Source organism: Orbicella faveolata, unplaced genomic scaffold (assembly GCF_042242905.1).
Source record: "Orbicella faveolata isolate gen_17 unplaced genomic scaffold, um_ofav_v1 contig_36, whole genome shotgun sequence".
Taxonomy (NCBI): domain Eukaryota; kingdom Metazoa; phylum Cnidaria; class Anthozoa; order Scleractinia; family Merulinidae; genus Orbicella; species Orbicella faveolata.
Genome location: NW_028301565.1, coordinates 4,273,551 through 4,291,084, shown reverse-complemented (window position 1 = coordinate 4,291,084; position 17,534 = coordinate 4,273,551). Strand labels below are relative to the sequence as shown.

Here is a 17,534-nt window from a genome sequence, read left to right as displayed (position 1 = left end):
TTTCATGGGATAGCAATAATCCCTGGGCTTACTTTTAGTTGAATTTATTTCCTGGGAGTTGATGGAGCTGGGGGAGACCGGATATTTACCTTCGGTGTTCTATGCCTATGTCTTCTTGCCAGTAAAATGTATCTTTCATTCATTCAGTTTATCTCAGTTATGAATTAGAGCCATTTGCGCAAAATGAAGATGTCCGAAGCTTGATTGTAAGTCCATAACTCAACGTGTCAATACTAAGAACAAAATCATTTGAAACTGCCTTGAATATTTAATTATTCCTTGCTGAACCAACTAATGAAAAGGCTTTTCATTGCCATTCTCCCGAGGGGCATCAATATATAAAAAAGGTAACGGGAATACAATTTGTCAATACAATTCAATACAGTGCGTGGATGCTGGTCGTCTCGTTGAAGTGTTGACATTTCGAATTTTTCAGCGAAAAATGTTTGATTGAACCCAATGTTCAAGGGGTGGAAGGGGGGCCCTGCATACGGTGGCTGCGCCCGCAGTACGAGCGGCAGTCAAAACTTAGCTTTCCTACTGAAACATCACGATAATAGTCTTTTTCTTCACAGCTAACAAAAATAAAGACAATTCTAAGTTTCTTTGGCTTCTTCTAAGACTCAACTCAAAAATTCTGGGTTTAATTCGACGAGGAACAGCATATTTTGTTCAAAATGTCCAAAATGACACAAGTATTATCCTATACCTGGCGACAGCAATCGAAGAGCGAGTTGCCGAGTGCGGGCGACCCATTTTCGGTGCCAAATTAAAACGTTGGAGACACAAAATGTTTCATATTTTTCACTCTTTGCAATCTGATGTGGCTTTGGAGTCAAAGAATCCTTTTTCGTGAATAGTTAATGCCGTCTCCATTGAGAAAAGATGCCCGATTTCAATTGACATGCATTTGGATTGAGGTCAGGACAGTAGAGTTTTTCCCGCCTGCAGAATCCTGATTATATATAAACCCTTGGCTCCTAGGTAGAGCATACATAGGTCGTCCACAGTTTTCTTCCACTGCTCTCTGTGCTGAGCTTGTCGTTCAATTCGGGTCCATCGCAGGCCTATTTGCCACAGTTCTTGTTCGGCTGATCTTCTCCAATTGTTTCTCGGCCTACCACGGTTTCGTTTACCTTGAGGATTCCAAAACGTGCCTGTTTAGTTACGTTGTTATGTGGTTTTCGAAACGTGTGGCTGATCCAGTTCCACTTCCTTCTTCTGATTTGAGACTTCATCTTTTCTTCCTGGGTTTTTGCTAGTAGGTCTTCGTTGCTGATGGTGTTCGGCCATCTTACCGCAAGGATGTTACGTAGGCAGCGATTTGTGAAGGCTTGGATTTTTCCTGAGATTTTCTTCGTTACTCTTCAAGTTTCGGCTCCGTACATCAAGACCGATTTTACATTTGTATTGAAGATCCTAAGTTTGGTCCTCAGGGATATCTCTTTAGATCTCCACACAGGTCTCAGCAGAAGGAATGCTGTTCTAGCTTTCCCAATCCTCACCAACACATCTCGTTCTGTTCCTTCATCAACAGCTATCACGCTCCCTAGGTAGGTAAAGGAGGCGACGTTCTCTACCGCCTCATTGTCTAGTTTGATTGGGTGTTTGTTTGTGCTGTTTATGCGCATTGTTTTAATCTTGCTTTTTTTGATAGTAGGGCCTGTCATAACCGCGGGTGTGGCCAGTGATTGGATTTTGTCCTGCGCATGCTTATGATGGTGGGAAAGTAGCGCGATGTCATCGGCGCAGTCTAGATCATGGAGTTGGGAAAGAAGGAACCATTGTATTTCCGTCCTGGGGCCTTCCGTTGTTGTCTTCATTATCCAATCAATAACCAAAAGAAAAAGCATGGGTGATAAGATGCAGCCTTGTCGAACTCCCGTCTTCACAGAGAAAGGCGGTGTAAGTTCACGATTGTGTATAACTCTGATTTGGGAATTGTAATGCGACTGCTGTATGATGGCAATGAACTTCTCTGGAATTCCATGGTGGCGTAGGATCTTCCAGAGTGTGCTGTGATCGACACTATTGAAGGCCTTTTTGAAATCTATGAAAGTGATGAAAAGTGAAGTGTTCCATTCGAGGGACTGTTCCGCTATGATTCTTAAGGTTGCGATATGGTCAGTACAAGACCTGTTCTTTCTAAAGTCCATTTGTTGGTCCCTTAAGATCTCGTCGAGTGCATCTATTAACCTTTGCAGGATGATTCGACTGAGGATTTTTCCTGGAACTGATAGCATGATAATTCCCCTGTAGTTGTCACAATTTGCTAAGTCCCCCTTTTTGGGGATTTTAACAAGGTGGCCCTCCTTCCAGCCCTCAGGAATAGTTTCTTCTTCCCAGACCTTCGCATAGATCTCGTATAGCATCTGCGTAGAGGTGTTTACATCTCCCTTTAGGATTTCTGCAATAATATACATGAAAAAACTACTCAATTCTAATTGGCTGAGAGCAGTGCAGTTCAAGTGTAACACCAGTGCAAAAAGTGTAACACCGGTGCAAAAGTGTAACACCAGTGCAAATTACACATCGTAATTCTGGATTATGATTGGCTGAAAGACAATAGGAAATTTTCGAAGCCAATGATATTACGTAAAACGATGACGAAAATTTTGTGCGGAAACTTTGAAAAAAGTTTTCTCGAATGAGAAAAAATGGCTTCAAGAAAGAAATTCCGGCACTTCCTTCAAGCAAATTTTTTCATGCTTATATTATTAACAGGTAATCATACGGATTTTCTCGTTCAATTTGGAATTAATTTGGCTCGTGCAATTTCAGCTTTTTGAAAAACCCACTCGTGCAAATTAATTCCAAATTGAACTCGAAACCGTGACAGTTTTATCACAACGAATGCAACTTTGAATACATTTTATTTTATATATTAGGCAATTGTCAAACAATTAGGGGCAAAGAGGTTCGAGATTTTGGGAAAAAAACAATCATTTTGTCTTATTTTGCACGCCCTCGGCAAGTCAGCATGTGACATACAAAACTGTTTCTACACGTAAAAAATTAATTTTAATCAAAGGAATTCATTTTTAATAACAGTATATAAGACAGCTTAAAACGCTGAGAAACTGTGGCAAAACATCGAGCTGCAAAAATATTGGTTGTCACGTGATTGTCCGTATGTCCGTCCTGACATACACCACTTGCGTTAATTTGGAATCTTTCAAGGTTTTGTTGTCGTTCGCAACACAGAAAATTACCGTTTAAGCGGTTCCACTCACTTCAAAATTTGGAAAGGGTGTAGTTCTAAGACCAAAAAATCGAAACAGCAACGCTTTTTTAGCCTCCACTTCATTTAATTAAGGACGTTCGCGCGAAAATTTTCCAGTCGATATATTTTTTTTTCACATTTTTACTGCAGTCAGATAATGGGTTACTTGTGTCAGAAATGCAATAAAAATTGGGGGTAACCGACTTCGTTTCAGAGATAAAGCGTGTGGAAAACTACCCTAATTTTGAAAAATTGGCGCAGTTAAAAATATCAAAGGTGAATCAACGGAGGTAAACGATCTTAGTGACATTTTGTAGAAGTGGGTCTGTTGCGTAAATAGTTCCAAATGTTGCCAACATTTTCACAAAACTTAAGCCTTCAAGAGGCATTTCAAACCCCGCACAGATAAACGAAGAGCTAAAAAGAACGGAGCTCGATGGTGCATTTTTCAGAAAAATTCAAACTTGAAAATCGATAGAGAAAATGATCCATCAAAAGAAAAATAGGGGTCACTGAACGTCCAAGATCGTTAAATCTAGGTAAAACTATAGCAATGGTCATCTGCTATAGCGCGCGCTCGATGCATGACGTGGAGGTTAATTTGCGTGCGCAGTAAGGATGCGCAGAAACGATTGGCGACGCAACAACAACTAGCTTTATTTGCATGACCATAAATACATACAGTGTGACAAAAGCTTTTGTAATTAAACTAAAACTAAAACAGTAATAATTTTTGAACATACAATAATAAGGTTATGATATTGCAATCAAGTTATATACATCAGTTTGGTTTAAAGGTAGAGTATTGCGTAGATCAAAGCAAGCTGAAATGAATTTTGCTAATTGAATATTAATATAATGATTTTTAGAAGTCATAAGTTCGTCGATGGCTTGTAACGAAGATAATTGTTTAAAAGTCGGTTCGATTTGTGCAAGGGGGACGTGTGGGGGAACACTAGCTCCACTCGATCTGACAAAGCCGCGCCCAAAATTCCGTTTAATCGATCGGTTCCACTCGCTTCAAAATTTGGAAAGGGTATAGTTCCAAGACCAAACATTCAAAACAGAGACGTTTTAATTTTCAAACCGCAGGCTTTTTTCTGTAGCGCTGGAGGAGATTCAATTGTGGACTGAACATTGGTCAAAGTTCTAATTGTCTGCTGAGAAGGTTGTGTCAGTTTTAACCAATTTCCACGCTAGCCTAGTAGAAAAACAAACATGTTTATTCTAAAGTCGCCTGAGTACGGAAGCCTCAAAGGGATATCCAGTTATTAAAAAAGAGGGTTGTTTTTCGAAAATGGATAATGGAAAATGGAAAAAATGGGAGTTTGGTTTTTTGAAAATGGGAGTTTGATTTCTAAAAATGAGAGTTTCACTCCCAGAAAATGGGAGTTTGGTTTATGACAATGACAAAAGACAAAAGACAACAGACTAACTCCCAGTCAAAAAACCACAGATTTTAAATAAGTGAATGTACCTTTGAAGCTTCCGTACAAACTGCCATTTTTTTGAAAACAAGCTCCCATTTTCAAATAAAACAAAACACGCGATTTTTAATAATTGGAGTGCCTTTGAAGCTCCCGTACCTGATCAGAGCTCTGTCTGTTGATAGAACAAAGAAAAGATCAGGATTAAGATATCAGGATTAAAAGAAAAAATAATACGGATAATTTAAATCGCTTTGTTAATTAATTCTTCCGCTCACATTGTTGTCTGTTCTCGTTTTAAGTCTTTAAAAAGATCGTCTTTTTGTGATGTGTTGTTTTAAAAACATTCCCTATTATATATTATCACGAACAGAAACTGAACAGACAGCAATAAATCACTGATTTATTTGATGTCTGAGCGATACACTGGGCGAAAACAATAGTCACAATAGAGCGGAAAAGAGGGATGCCTTTATATCTACTGGTTTATTTATTCTAACAGATGTTGGCTATCTGAGCCATGGGATGTAGGTGACATATGATTAATTGATGGTTCTGTTCAGTTCTTGTAAAACATGGGGAATGGTCGGCATATCATGTTTGAGACAGTTTTCGGATACAAAAATACAGACCGATTTTCTGGATAGTGCGAATCTAATCCGTTATATATATATAAAAAAGAAAAAATCCGCGGATTTGACCAATAAAAAAAAACATTCAGACACATGTTTGGAGGTCAAATATAATATAGTGGACTTTAAAAATGTTTTAGGTTTTAGTCATAATGTTCACTTATAGGTGAGAGAACTCGCTTCCCACCAACGTAGAGGGCCTGAGTGTGAAACCTTGGGTACAGGCCGAGGTTTTTGTTGCTTCTTGTACTTGCTCCGTGATTGTTTTTCTCCGGGTTCTCTCAGCTGTTTCTCCTCCCTACTAAATAAAGCAACTCTCTTCTAATTTTCCAAGGCGATCAGATCTGATATGTCCCCAATTAGTTAGGCCTTGTGGGCATGCAAGAAGCATTCTTTATTTGTTTATTTTTCATTTAATAATGCATAAATAAACAACCAAATAGAAATAAATAAATAAATAAATAGGTAAATAAATAAATAAATAAATTAATTAATAAATAAATATGGTTTTGTCTGATAACAATGCTGATGAAAATTTTACCCTACTCAACTGGACCATAGTCAAAGAAGACGATACAAAAATTTAAAGAAATGTTCGGTCTTTTTTTCCCACTTTCCCATCTTCCCTTTTGTACTCTTCCTGACTTTTTTCATTCATTAGGGAATTTTAGGCCCTTAGTAGTTCCCTACGAACGGAGGAACGCATCATGACACCGTTCTCATAAATTCTGTCGCATGCAAATAAATAAATAAATAAATAAATAAATAAATAAATAAATAAATAAATAAATAAATAAGTAAGTAAGTAAATAAATAAATAAATAAATAAATAAATAAGTATATTTTTTGATCATTTCAGTCTGGAATTCAAGGCCGTTTAAAAATAGGACAGGTAAAACAGTCGAATGTGCAAAGAGAAAAAATAAATAAAAAAATTGTGGGAAATGTAAATAAATAAATAAATAAATAAATAAATAAAAATTGTGGGAAATGTAAATAAATAAATAAATAAATAAATAAATAAATAAATGAATAAATAAATAAATAACCAAGTAAACAAACGAGTCAGATAACATTCGTCCCGCCTGCGTTATCTCTGTTTAGCGGATTTTCGACGAAATGAATTATGGTCTACCGGCACTTCTGTGGATCGTTCAAAGTAGCGGCGTTCTTCTTCTAAAACTTTACACCGTCATTTGCAGAACTCGTAAGCAGTTTTTGTGGTAGGATATTGACCTTTGAACAGGTTCTCCTTTCAGATTGACATGCAGACTTCGTGACAGCTTTAGATTTTCAGGTAAGCCCAGTTCCGAAAGCGTAGCCACGAACCTTTGCGCTGTCGCCGCTTTTTTGAGCATAAGCTTATAGTGTACGGTAGTTTATAATTTTCTGAATACAAACTAAAGCGGATAAATTCGAATTTGCTAAGTATCAACAGTCTATCGCTTTCTAAATTCACCTTTCTTCACCTGCAGTTAAGTCCGATTATTTAAGAATTTACAGATTTCGTTGTTACTGGCTACAAACTGCATCTTCGATCGATTATTGTAGTGAGCTTAAATGTTTTCGATTGCAAATGGTTTTAATACTACACTTTCCAGTTGCGAGCGAAACTTCGCATTTCAGGTTAAGATTTCCTTTCAGCTTAGATCTGTTCCTCTCGGCGTGGAAAATAAGCGACATTGAATAAAATGTCAGGAGTTTTAGCGGCAGTTATTCCTGGTTTGTCGACTGTTTCAACCGGCCTCGTCACTTTCAATGCACGAAATTAGTCATGCAAAATTGATTGAGCACGGTTTACAAAAATTACTGTAAAAATTGAAAATAACCCTATCACCCGATTTGAGCTGTTGTTATCGACTTCCCTTCGGAAGGAGATAACTGTACATGAAGTCTTTTTGATAGCTGAATATTCAGGTTATCAAATTTGTTGATAAGTTTCTTCCGTTTTCTCGGCAGGAGAGGACTCCAGTTGTAGCAAAAGGAACGAAGTAGATTGCACGGCGATTTTTATCGAAATAAAGAAAGGATCACCAGTCCAGAGGAAGAGATCTTGTAGAACCAATTCTAATGGCTGCCATGGAAGAAGGGAACGGCTTAAACACTTCAAGCGACGTCGACACCAGTCAGTACGGGAGTATCACGAACTTTGAAATCGAAAAGAAAATTGGTCGAGGCCAGTTTAGCGTGGTCTACCGGGCTCGATGTTTAATAGATAACTCGATAGTCGCTCTCAAGAAAGTCCAGGTAAGTTGACAACACATCGTCTACCAAGAACGCTCTCCTTATAACCTAATCGATTTGTACATGACGTAAGCTATGGATTTTAGTAAACTTGGTGTTGATATGGTTTTCGTTGCTTTAGGGCTCTAGATATTTGGGTTACTGTGCATGGTAACCGAAGAATTAATCACAAAATTCACGTTCAGTTTATGATGGCTGTATTTTAATAGCAAGGTGCGAAGGAAAAACGGTTATTCGAGAAGCAACTGACTTGAAGTTTATTCAACGGAACGGTACAACTTTCAAACAATTAAAAATTCTGCCTAGATAACGTTGAGATTAATATTATTGTAGATCACTGACACTGTCTTCAAACCTCTAAGAGAAATTGTTTAATTGAGGTCCACTCCAAGTTTCGGGTCAGAAAACCCAGATCTAAATATAGCAACAACCAGCTGCAAAATTATTTGTTTTAGGAATTAGGCAAGTTGATCTGCAGCAGAAATTTGAATGTTTTATCACCCTAGGCTGTTGTCACTGTCCACCGCAGGGTTGCCAGTGAATAGCGGGGGTTTGGGGTGAGAAATTAACTATTCACTTGAGCTTCAGATTATTGCCTAGCCCGAATTCACCACATATATGTACTTTGAAGATAAATTAAAAAATTGAATATGAATTGACTTGCATCTGCCATCTACTAGTGTAATTAAGTTTTTTGACATTTGCTCAAAAATTATTGTTGGCCCTCTGATTGTTGAATATTGGGGAGCTGCAATTGAAGGCTGAAAATCAAATTTAAATTACGGGAAAATATATATTTTTCTTTTTGTCTTGAGGTGTGGATTGTCTTGCCAGCTAGCTAATTAATTCAGTGTTAATTTAACCACAAGTAAAGAGAGCCTTGAAACAACCTATAAAAATAAACAAATAGCTTGTCACCTGTTAATAAGGATTATTTTACTGATGTGCTTTTTGTGTCATACATGTATTACAGTCTAAAGGCAAACCATTAAAGAGAAAATCTCAAATTCTCCATTGTTTCTTGATCATTCTGATTTTACCAATGTCATTTCTTGTTTATTGATAGAACATAGACTTACAGTCTTGAGTATATTCAGCATCTAATTAAATGCTTCAGAATGCAGCCTTGAAAAAAAATTCATTGCCTGAAATTTACATCATGACATCAGAAGGGTTGAAACAGTGTTTTGTCTATATATGCAATATCTGAATTTTGAAAAGATTTTTTAAGAGGTCTGAGTACATGTAGATTTTAAGCATGACTATTTGAGAGATGAAAATATGTATTTAAATATGTATGTCTTTGTGACATGTATACTCATTAATAATTAAATAATCAACTATAGGTGTAATTGGTTGGCAATAATTTATCAGTGTATAAAAATTTCAGAAATTTTTAAAAGATGTGTTGAAATTATATGTAGTGTTTCCTGGTTTGTGGGCCCAAATGATATTTCCTGGAGTAATTGTAGAATTAATTTTAATTTTCATATCATGTTTATCATATATCTGAGCCATATTATAATTTTTGTTTTCATTTTATTTAATACTTTAGATCTTTGAAATGATGGATGCAAAAGCCAGACAAGACTGTATTAAAGAAATAGATTTACTTAAGGTAAACTGAATTCTATTTTCTCTGGTCACAGTGTTGCATGAAAGGAGAGAGGAAGAGGCTACAGTTGTATCAGTAGAACTGGTATGCCACTACCCTGCGAGACAGATTCCCTTCTCTTTCTGCTCGATGAGAGATGAGATGGAACCTCTGCTCACAAAATGCAACCACTTGGTTGTTTGATCAGCCGGCCACTGTCCACAACCAGGGATGCGTAAATTAAAAATACTGGTTTTGGGCAAGTTTTATTTGGTATCTTTATAACTTACGAACACTAAATGCTGTCCATTTGTGAGACTGCCAACAATATCTGTTGCCATGTGATTGGCTAAAATTTCAATCGACAACAAAGCAGGGACATGGTTTTGTCGCATACTCATCAAATTCAATACATAACTGGTAATCTTTGATATTTTGCTGTTTGCACAGTTCCAGAATTTATTGCTTTACATCAATTCTCCTTATAACAAGTTATTCATTGTCATTGCAAGGGTTGCTTGGCAGGTTATTAAGCTTATGTTTTTAATTATTCCAGTACAGTTTGTTCATCTTGTTCTAGCTTGCAGTTTGCAAAACACATGCAGGACCACATGGTCTTAAATGAAGCCAATTACGTCGCTCGTTACTTCGAAGAACTTTACAGAACTTTCTGAAGTTTCTCTCAGAAATAAATGATGTAAAAGTCTTACTTCAAGTGTTTCGCCTGATAATAAATAAAAAAAAATTGATCGTGTGCAAACATTTTACATGCCAAAGCATGATACATGCAAAATCTAGAAATCGAATGGCTGCAAGCAGACGTTCCCTCTTGTCCCTCACTGGGAGCAGAAAGAGAAGGGAATCTCTGTCTTGCAGGGTAGCTCTGTATGTTCTGAAAAGACAGTTCTAAGGCTCAAGCCTGTTCTAGGGAGCTACATTTCCCTTCAGTACCAGTGCTTAACTCCATTTTCAGTGGCATGAGGCAACAGTGTATAATTCTTTACCCCAGGCTAAATAGAGTCAGATGGCTAGCTTTTTTATTGGAGGCGCGGTGGCCTCATGGTTAGTGCCCTTGACTCTGGATAGAGTGGTCCTGGCTGGGGACATTTTGTTGTGTTCTTGGGCAAGACACTTAATTCTCAGTGACTCTCTTCACCAAAGTTTCATAAATGGGTACTGGTGAATTTAATGCTGGGGATTATTGACCCTTCGATGGACTGGCATCCGATCCAGGAGGGGGGGGGGGGGGTAGAAATACTCAGGCTAGTTATTTCATGCCACGGAAACCAGGATAAGCTCCAGCCCGATGGACGTCTTGGCTCACATGCAGACCTTACTTGAGCTAGCATTTTTAAAGATATGTTTTTCAGGTTAGCCACTTTAAATGGTCTGTATTGAGGCATAAAATTTCAATGTGTTTTCGTTTTAGCAACTCAATCATCCCAATGTTATCAAGTATTTGGCATCATTTATCGAAAATAATGAGGTAAGATACTGACCCCTACATGATTGTATATACAATACATGCGTGTACATGTACATGTAGCCATTGACAGTTAACCTTCTTATAGAACGGTGCAGCTAGCAACTAGGGTGCAGCTTTCACCTCATTTCTTTGTTATGCATGCAACAAATCACAGTACTCTGTACATGGAAAGTGCTGAATGCTTTAATTTGGCTTTTGAAATACAACGTGGAAATGCAGTTTAAAAACACTGACAATTCTCAGTGATTCTGAAGAATATCCAAACGTTGCATAGTGGAAGGTCATCATTGATTGGACTCACATCAAGGACTTTTTGTTGTTTCATACTTGTTGCGACAGAATTAGTATCCTTCTCATCACAATGTACTATCTAGTTCTGATTTGTGATTTTGTCTTTTTTCTCACAGCTAAATATTATATTAGAGTTAGCAGATGCAGGAGATTTATCAAGAATGATTAAGGTATGACTTACTGAAAGTATCATAAAATCATAAATCAAGGTTTAATACAAGAAATGTAAACTTGTATTCATGAAAGATTGCATTGGATCTATGGTGTAATTTGTTTAATGTTTGTTCCCTGCTATATAGGTTCTTTCATATATATGTGTAATATTTTCATTTACCTGTTATGTAGCTAGGGAGCTGTTGCAACCCCTGACCCTTTGAGTGACTCCGGTCTGTGGTGATTCACTCATTCAGAGAGCTGTCAATAAGCACATAGCACCTGATCGATACGGCTCAGCATGCTTGATGGGCCCCTGATGTTACTGGTGAACTTTCCTATAGTTGATATAATTCACCCATAAAGTAACAAGTTTGTTACAAATCAAGGCTGCAGATAGATCAAAACTTAAAGACAGCCCTGCTAATTACAATTTAGACTTACAGCTTTAGAGATGTACCTACATATTTATTTTTTGTCTTATCTACTGATTGAATTTTTCTGTTTCTTCAATCTAAATTGTAGCATTTTAAGAAGCAGGCTAGGTTGATTCCAGAGAGAACAGTCTGGTAAATAACAGTTTTTTTAAATTTAATTTTATACCGTACCTGTCTTCTTATTTTACAGTAATTACAGTTAATTTTTATTAAAATATTCTATGAATGAACTTGCCAAAATCCTAGCTGTATGTAAGCCAAAGGTCAAGTTTTGATAGCATAAAAAAAAAATTTACAAGGTGAAACACATAGTATAATTTGAAAAGATTCTGCCATGTAAATAACATCTGAAAGCCTGATCACAGCGTTTTGTACTTGGAATGCTGTAGAAGAGCATTCAGTCAATTATTCTGTTGTATTGACACTATGAAAGCAAAGACCTCCAGGACTGGTGCATGTTCTCCTCTGTCTGCAGTAGGAACCACATTCCGTATAATTTTTTCCTGGTTTGCAAGGCTAAGGTGTGACACCAGTTGGTTGCTTTAAATGCAATCCTGAGGCAAAGAAAAACCTGTCCTTTTATAAATGGACAACAATAATCAGATGTCAGAGACAAACTAGACTAAAATATCAAGGCTAACAATGATAAATGTACAATAAAAGATTGATTTATATGTACATGTTCTGCATGATATCTGTTCCACAGGGCTGCATGTGGTGGCATTGACTATGAAGCAATTTGATAATGAATAAAGTTATGCAACTTTGAAGCCAAACTTCTGCTCTTCACTCCTTTAATATTGTGCAACAAATGTGTAACTTGAGCGCTGCTGAACAGATTTACCCACAGACTTTTTAAATACCTGTACAGTATGTCATGTTTTTGTTCATGTATGTTTGTTGAATTTGTAGGAAATACTTTGTTCAACTGACAGCTGCTTTGCAGCACATGCATTCAAGACGAGTCATGCACAGAGGTATTTTGATGTGATTTCATTGCTTTCATCTGTCTTTTATGATCAACCTAGAAAGAAATTGGTCCATGTGAAATATGAAATATGTGCTCTCTCCAACAAATCATACATTATGACTGTCCCGGTCCCATATGCACAGTCCCTTGACAAGTCCTTGAAACCTTGCCATATACATGTATACATATCCTGTATATCCTTGAAATGAATACTCCTTCAAATTGAAGAAAAGGGCTGATGTTTGTATGAACCAGGATTAAAAAAAAAAAGAAAAAAAAAACTCTGTATGTATGTTTTAATTAACGATCTGCACAGGCCTGGAGGAATCATTGAAAACTTGCCTATCCTTGAAATTGAAAAAGAAGGTCTTACTGATGATTTGAACCAGGCTAACAGAAACAAAAATATTGAACTCTGTATGCAGGGATTTCATAAATGTTTTCAGTAGGAGGGTAACTGGTTTTCACAGGTAGGCAAAACCTTTTTAAACTGAACTTCTGTATAAAAAATTAAAGGAAAGAAAGAAACAACAACAACAACAACAACAACAACATAAAAAGAAAGCTTTCCTATAGATGGTCAAACCAGGCAGGCAAAAATCGTCCTTACAGCCAGCCAATTTGCCTGGTGCCCTGCCCTCAATGAACCCCTGTGCAGTAGATATTGGAAAACGGTTGGAGGTCACTTCTTGATAACCCTAAACAAGTTACATGTCAATTGCCGTCGCCGTCATACGGTACAGCCCAAAAATAATGCACACACAAGAAGTGGCATGTTTCGAAGCTTTATTCACTCAACTAACGGTAGAAGACTAAACTAACGATTCAAAATACATAATTTATATGTACGGCAGAAAGTCTGCTGACAATTACAACTACAGAAATTTACATAATATCGTAACATGGTGCAAGAAGTTCTTGCGCTGCAAGAACACGCAAGCTGTGGCAAGAGGTAAAAATGTCTTGTTTTTGTGGTTTACCCACAAGAACATTCGAAATGCAAGAAGTTGAAAGTCTAACCGCGAGAAGCCGCAAGAAGTTGAAAATCTCACCGCAAGAAGCCGCAAGAACTTGTGAAGAAGTTGCTGCAGGTCAAACTGTCTGTTCTTTTATATTTACAGGGTGTATGTGCGTTGTATATAATTTATGGCAATGGTCTCCTTTGGGGCTTAAAATAGAATTTCAATCAAAGAATTTCTGTTCTCTTTACAGATATCAAGCCTGCAAATGTTTTCATAACAGCATCTGGTGTGGTGAAACTTGGTGACTTAGGGCTTGGAAGATTTTTTAGCTCCAAGACAACAGCAGCTCATTCTCTTGGTGAGAATTTAATTATTGAACAAACACAACAATCATAATGGCCAGCTGAACAAAACCTTTGCCCCTTGCGTGGAATTAACTCCCACATGTACATGTACTTCCTGGTGTGTTAAATTTGCCAACAATCTAATCCAGGATTATGAGCATGGTATCAGTCTGGAGGATTATTTCTAGTTACATGTAACGCTATATGATTTAGTTAAACAACAATTTAACAAAGGTAATCGCCACCAGCTTATCAGGCTCTTCCAATCAGCAGTGAATCTCACAAGTGCAGACTCTCATTGAATGTTGCAACTACATTCTAAAGGCTGGATCTTTGAGTTCTTGAGCATTTTTGTAGTGGTTGTTTGTCAGCAGTCCAGTCAGGAGTCTGGTTTTAGTTCAAGCATTCCTCCACCCCACCCCACCCTCTGTTTTTTCCTGGCTTCTCTGGGTGCCTGGAATGGGGGCTCATGGTTGTTGTGGGGATTTTCCAGCCATGGGGGTCAGTATTCTATCTGGGGGCTAACTGGACAGTACCGTGATAGCCCCAGGCAGCCATCTTCCATTTAAGCGAGGCAGCTGGTTGACCTGCATTGCTAATAAATGGCTGTCCACTTTAGATGTCTAACTATAATGATTTTGTTGTATGTTCATTTGTTAGTGGGAACACCTTATTACATGTCACCAGAGAGAATACATGAAACTGGATACAATTTCAAGTCTGATATTTGGTCTTTAGGTTGTCTATTATATGAGGTAAAATATTAATAGTTTATTTTAGTTAAAGCTGGTGTGGTGGTTGTACTATTCTTCCCTGGAAGTTGCAGTTACTTTTGGTCAACACCAAGACATGATCTTCTGGGTGACAATTTACAGACTCCACTGATTCCGCTCAAATCTGATTAATTGATTTAAACGAAAATTAGTTCTGTGTACATGCTCAAGAAACTGGAATGAGCCAGAGGCTGGTGGTTTTGCAGCTGACCAAGAGAGTCACAACTGCTGGAGACAAGAATGTGTGTAAAAGAAAGTAATTGTTAGCTGGTAAACCACAAAAAGCCGGGAAGATGCCATCCAAGGAGATTAACCTATGAAATGAAATGTGTGCACTGTTAGTATGTAATGTAGTTCAGGATAGATACTTTACCTTAATGTGCAACTTGTGTTTTTGGAAGGGAATTTAAAGAACATGAAGAAACCATAGTGAGAAAGATATGAATCTTGAAAATGTAATGTTCAAGTTTATTTTAACTAACAATTCATTAACAGTGAAAACCAAACATGGTCAAGTTACTTGAAGATTTGTGAAATGTAACTTGCACTGTTGAGCAGTTTCCATTGTTCTATAAACAGGTCAAAACAACTTTTAAAAGACAGTACTTGTGATCCCTAACCAGTAATTTCTCTTCCCAACTGTATAATAGATGGCTGCCCTCCAATCGCCATTTTATGGCGATAAAATGAATTTGTACTCACTGTGTAAGAAGATAGAATCATGTGATTATCCACCTCTGCCGGCAGAGCATTATTCTCAAGAGGTATGTTAATTCATAACTTTGGTATCTCCAGTTGCTAATAATAAATGGTATCAACAAGATTCTACATGTTGGGTTTTGTATTATAAGCTTGCCAGTGGAGTAAATTTTTGCAGAACTTTGTTTGAAGATCTTGGAAAATAAAACACAAAAACTGCAGAATTAAGAGCCTTCAAAAATTTCATGTCTCACGGTAGTACGTAGCATTTCCTAGTTTTACAATATTCTGTTATAGGGAGCACCAATGGCACAGGATCAGTGTGGCCCAAGTTCGATTCTTGCTTAGTGTTATAAGTGGGTTAAGTTTGTTTTTGGTTCTCACCTTGCTCTGAGGGTTTTCTCCTTGTACTCTGTTTTTCCGCCTTTATAGAAACCAGCATCCCCAAATTTCAGTTATTATACCAGCTAAGACTGATGTGATGTCCTCTCTAAAAATTGTAATTTGCTTTATTTTGCTTGATATATTTTCTTGCTATAATGCTCATTCTCTTCCAAAACAGGTGTAGGTAGTAAATAAATGTACATGTATACTTGATTGCAGTTGTGGAGAGTAACTGAGTTTGTAATTATGTTGCAGTTACGTGACTTGGTAAGCCTGTGTATCAATCCTGACCCTGACAAGAGGCCAGATATTGGTTATGTCAATGAGGTAGCACAGGGAATGCATGCAGGCCACCTGCCTCAGTGACACGCCTCACAGTGTGGCTCAGGGACCATTGAACAATACTTGAATTAAATGTTAAATGGTAGAAATGTGTGTAATGTAGGTAACAGACCACATAATTTATTACAAGTTTTAAAATCTGGAGTTGTTATCTTGCTGTCTGAGCTGGGTTAATGAACTCTTAATTACATAAGTAAATTATTGGCTGCAGTATTAAAGAGCCCTGTAGGCTAGGTGTAGCTTTTCCTGCTGTACCCCTTCCTCCTGTTGCTTGGGGAGGGAGGGAGGGGGCAGGGGTGAGGGGGGAGGGAGGGGTGGGTACATCTACACATAGGTTAAGAACCCATTTTTATTCCTTTAGACTTGCCAAATAATAGAGTAAAAGGGTCAATTGAAACTTAAGGTGAAGACAACAGAAATTAACAGATGGTCGAAGCTGTACAAGTTTGTAATGTTCAGGAGTGTGCAAAGGAGCTTATATTAGGTTACTTAGCTTCTGTTGAGCTTCAATTTAAAAGTCAAAAGTAGGTTTTTGTAAAAAAAATGACGTCAAGAATAGTCCAAAATCCTCTTTGTTTTGTAACTGTTGTTTTATTGTATAGTGAGTATTTAATTTTGGTCTCAAGTTTGGGGTTTGCATTGAACGAAAATGGGCAAAAATAGGCTGCCAAAAGTAGCCTTAAATAGTATGGCCTTCGTTCTTTAGCTTTGCTCACTTCAGACTGCATTGGTACATTACACCTCATTGCCAAAATTCCTCTTGTAAGTAAGAGTCTCATTTTCTTGATTTTGTAGAGTTCCTTTAGATTTGGTTAGTTTTATTGAATTCATATTTAGAAGAAAATGGTTTTCTTACCAGAGGAATTCTAAAACCATTAAAGGTTATGTTCACTCCTCGAGAGAAATCCATTATTTTAAGTCAAAAGATATTGCGAGTAAAATAGACTGACTAATTTAATTTTGCGGAATTGTGAAGGCAAGGTGAGAGACGTTAGAGATCAGAAACTACAACTTACAGTGTAAAAGAACTCAGGGCATTTACATTGTAGTACAAAGGTAAATGAGGAAAAGAGAAAAAGATTGTAGTAAGCGTGATGAAAAACACCTTTGGTGACTTAGGGTTTTATATTTGGAATTAATATATCAAACAGGAATGGCTGTTTGACCACATTTCCAAACACCAAGGAAGGAGTCGAAAATAGGATGCATAGCAAAGTAGTTTTGAAGAACTATTGAGGTGTTTGGAAATGTGGTCAAACACTGTCTCTCATGTTAGATATTTCTTCTGACTTAAAACCAAAATGAAGGAGAAAACAGAGAAATAAAATCATGAAAAATGAAAACCACTGCTAAAAACCACTGCTAATTAAGATCAGATATCCAAACACAGGGCTCAAAAAAGTGTTGTCTCGTCGGGGACAAGTAGATTTTCGTTCCGGGCAGGTAACTTTTCATTCTCACCTGTCAGATGGGCAAGAGCTCAGGCAACTTGTCCACCAATGAAAACATTAAAAGAGCAAACTAAGACTTCTCCAGGGCAAGCAAAATTTGAGGGCTACTTGTCCTGACGGCA

At 37.3% G+C, this 17,534-nt stretch overlaps 1 protein-coding gene across 2 annotated transcripts; it reads left to right on the top strand.

Annotated features, from left to right (window-relative positions):
- The first annotated feature begins 6,401 nt into the window (after positions 1-6,401).
- LOC110053373 (serine/threonine-protein kinase Nek7-like) lies at positions 6,402-16,105 on the top strand. Of its 2 annotated transcripts, none has more exons than XM_089274586.1 (11): positions 6,402-6,579; positions 7,242-7,529; positions 9,082-9,144; positions 10,550-10,606; positions 11,014-11,067; positions 11,576-11,619; positions 12,400-12,464; positions 13,670-13,777; positions 14,424-14,518; positions 15,187-15,300; positions 15,875-16,105. In XM_089274586.1, the coding sequence occupies exons 2-11, from the start codon at positions 7,353-7,355 to the stop codon at positions 15,983-15,985; spliced, it is 888 nt and encodes a 295-aa protein (XP_089130712.1). In that variant the 5' UTR covers positions 6,402-6,579; positions 7,242-7,352; the 3' UTR covers positions 15,986-16,105. The 2 variants fall into 2 exon arrangements, with proteins under 2 accessions (XP_089130712.1, XP_089130713.1); XM_089274587.1 differs by lacking the exon at positions 6,402-6,579 and adding an exon at positions 6,586-6,651.
- The last annotated feature ends 1,429 nt before the right edge of the window (positions 16,106-17,534 follow it).

Bases quoted from the DNA above. Each gene is read 5' to 3' on its own strand.
- LOC110053373 (XM_089274586.1), top strand. From the start codon at position 7,353: ATGGCTGCCATGGAAGAAGGGAACGGCTTAAACACTTCAAGCGACGTC. The intron at 11,068-11,575 runs GTATGACTTACT...TCTAAATTGTAG, and splicing joins ATTTATCAAGAATGATTAAG to CATTTTAAGAAGCAGGCTAG. The intron at 14,519-15,186 runs GTAAAATATTAA...ACTGTATAATAG, and splicing joins TAGGTTGTCTATTATATGAG to ATGGCTGCCCTCCAATCGCC.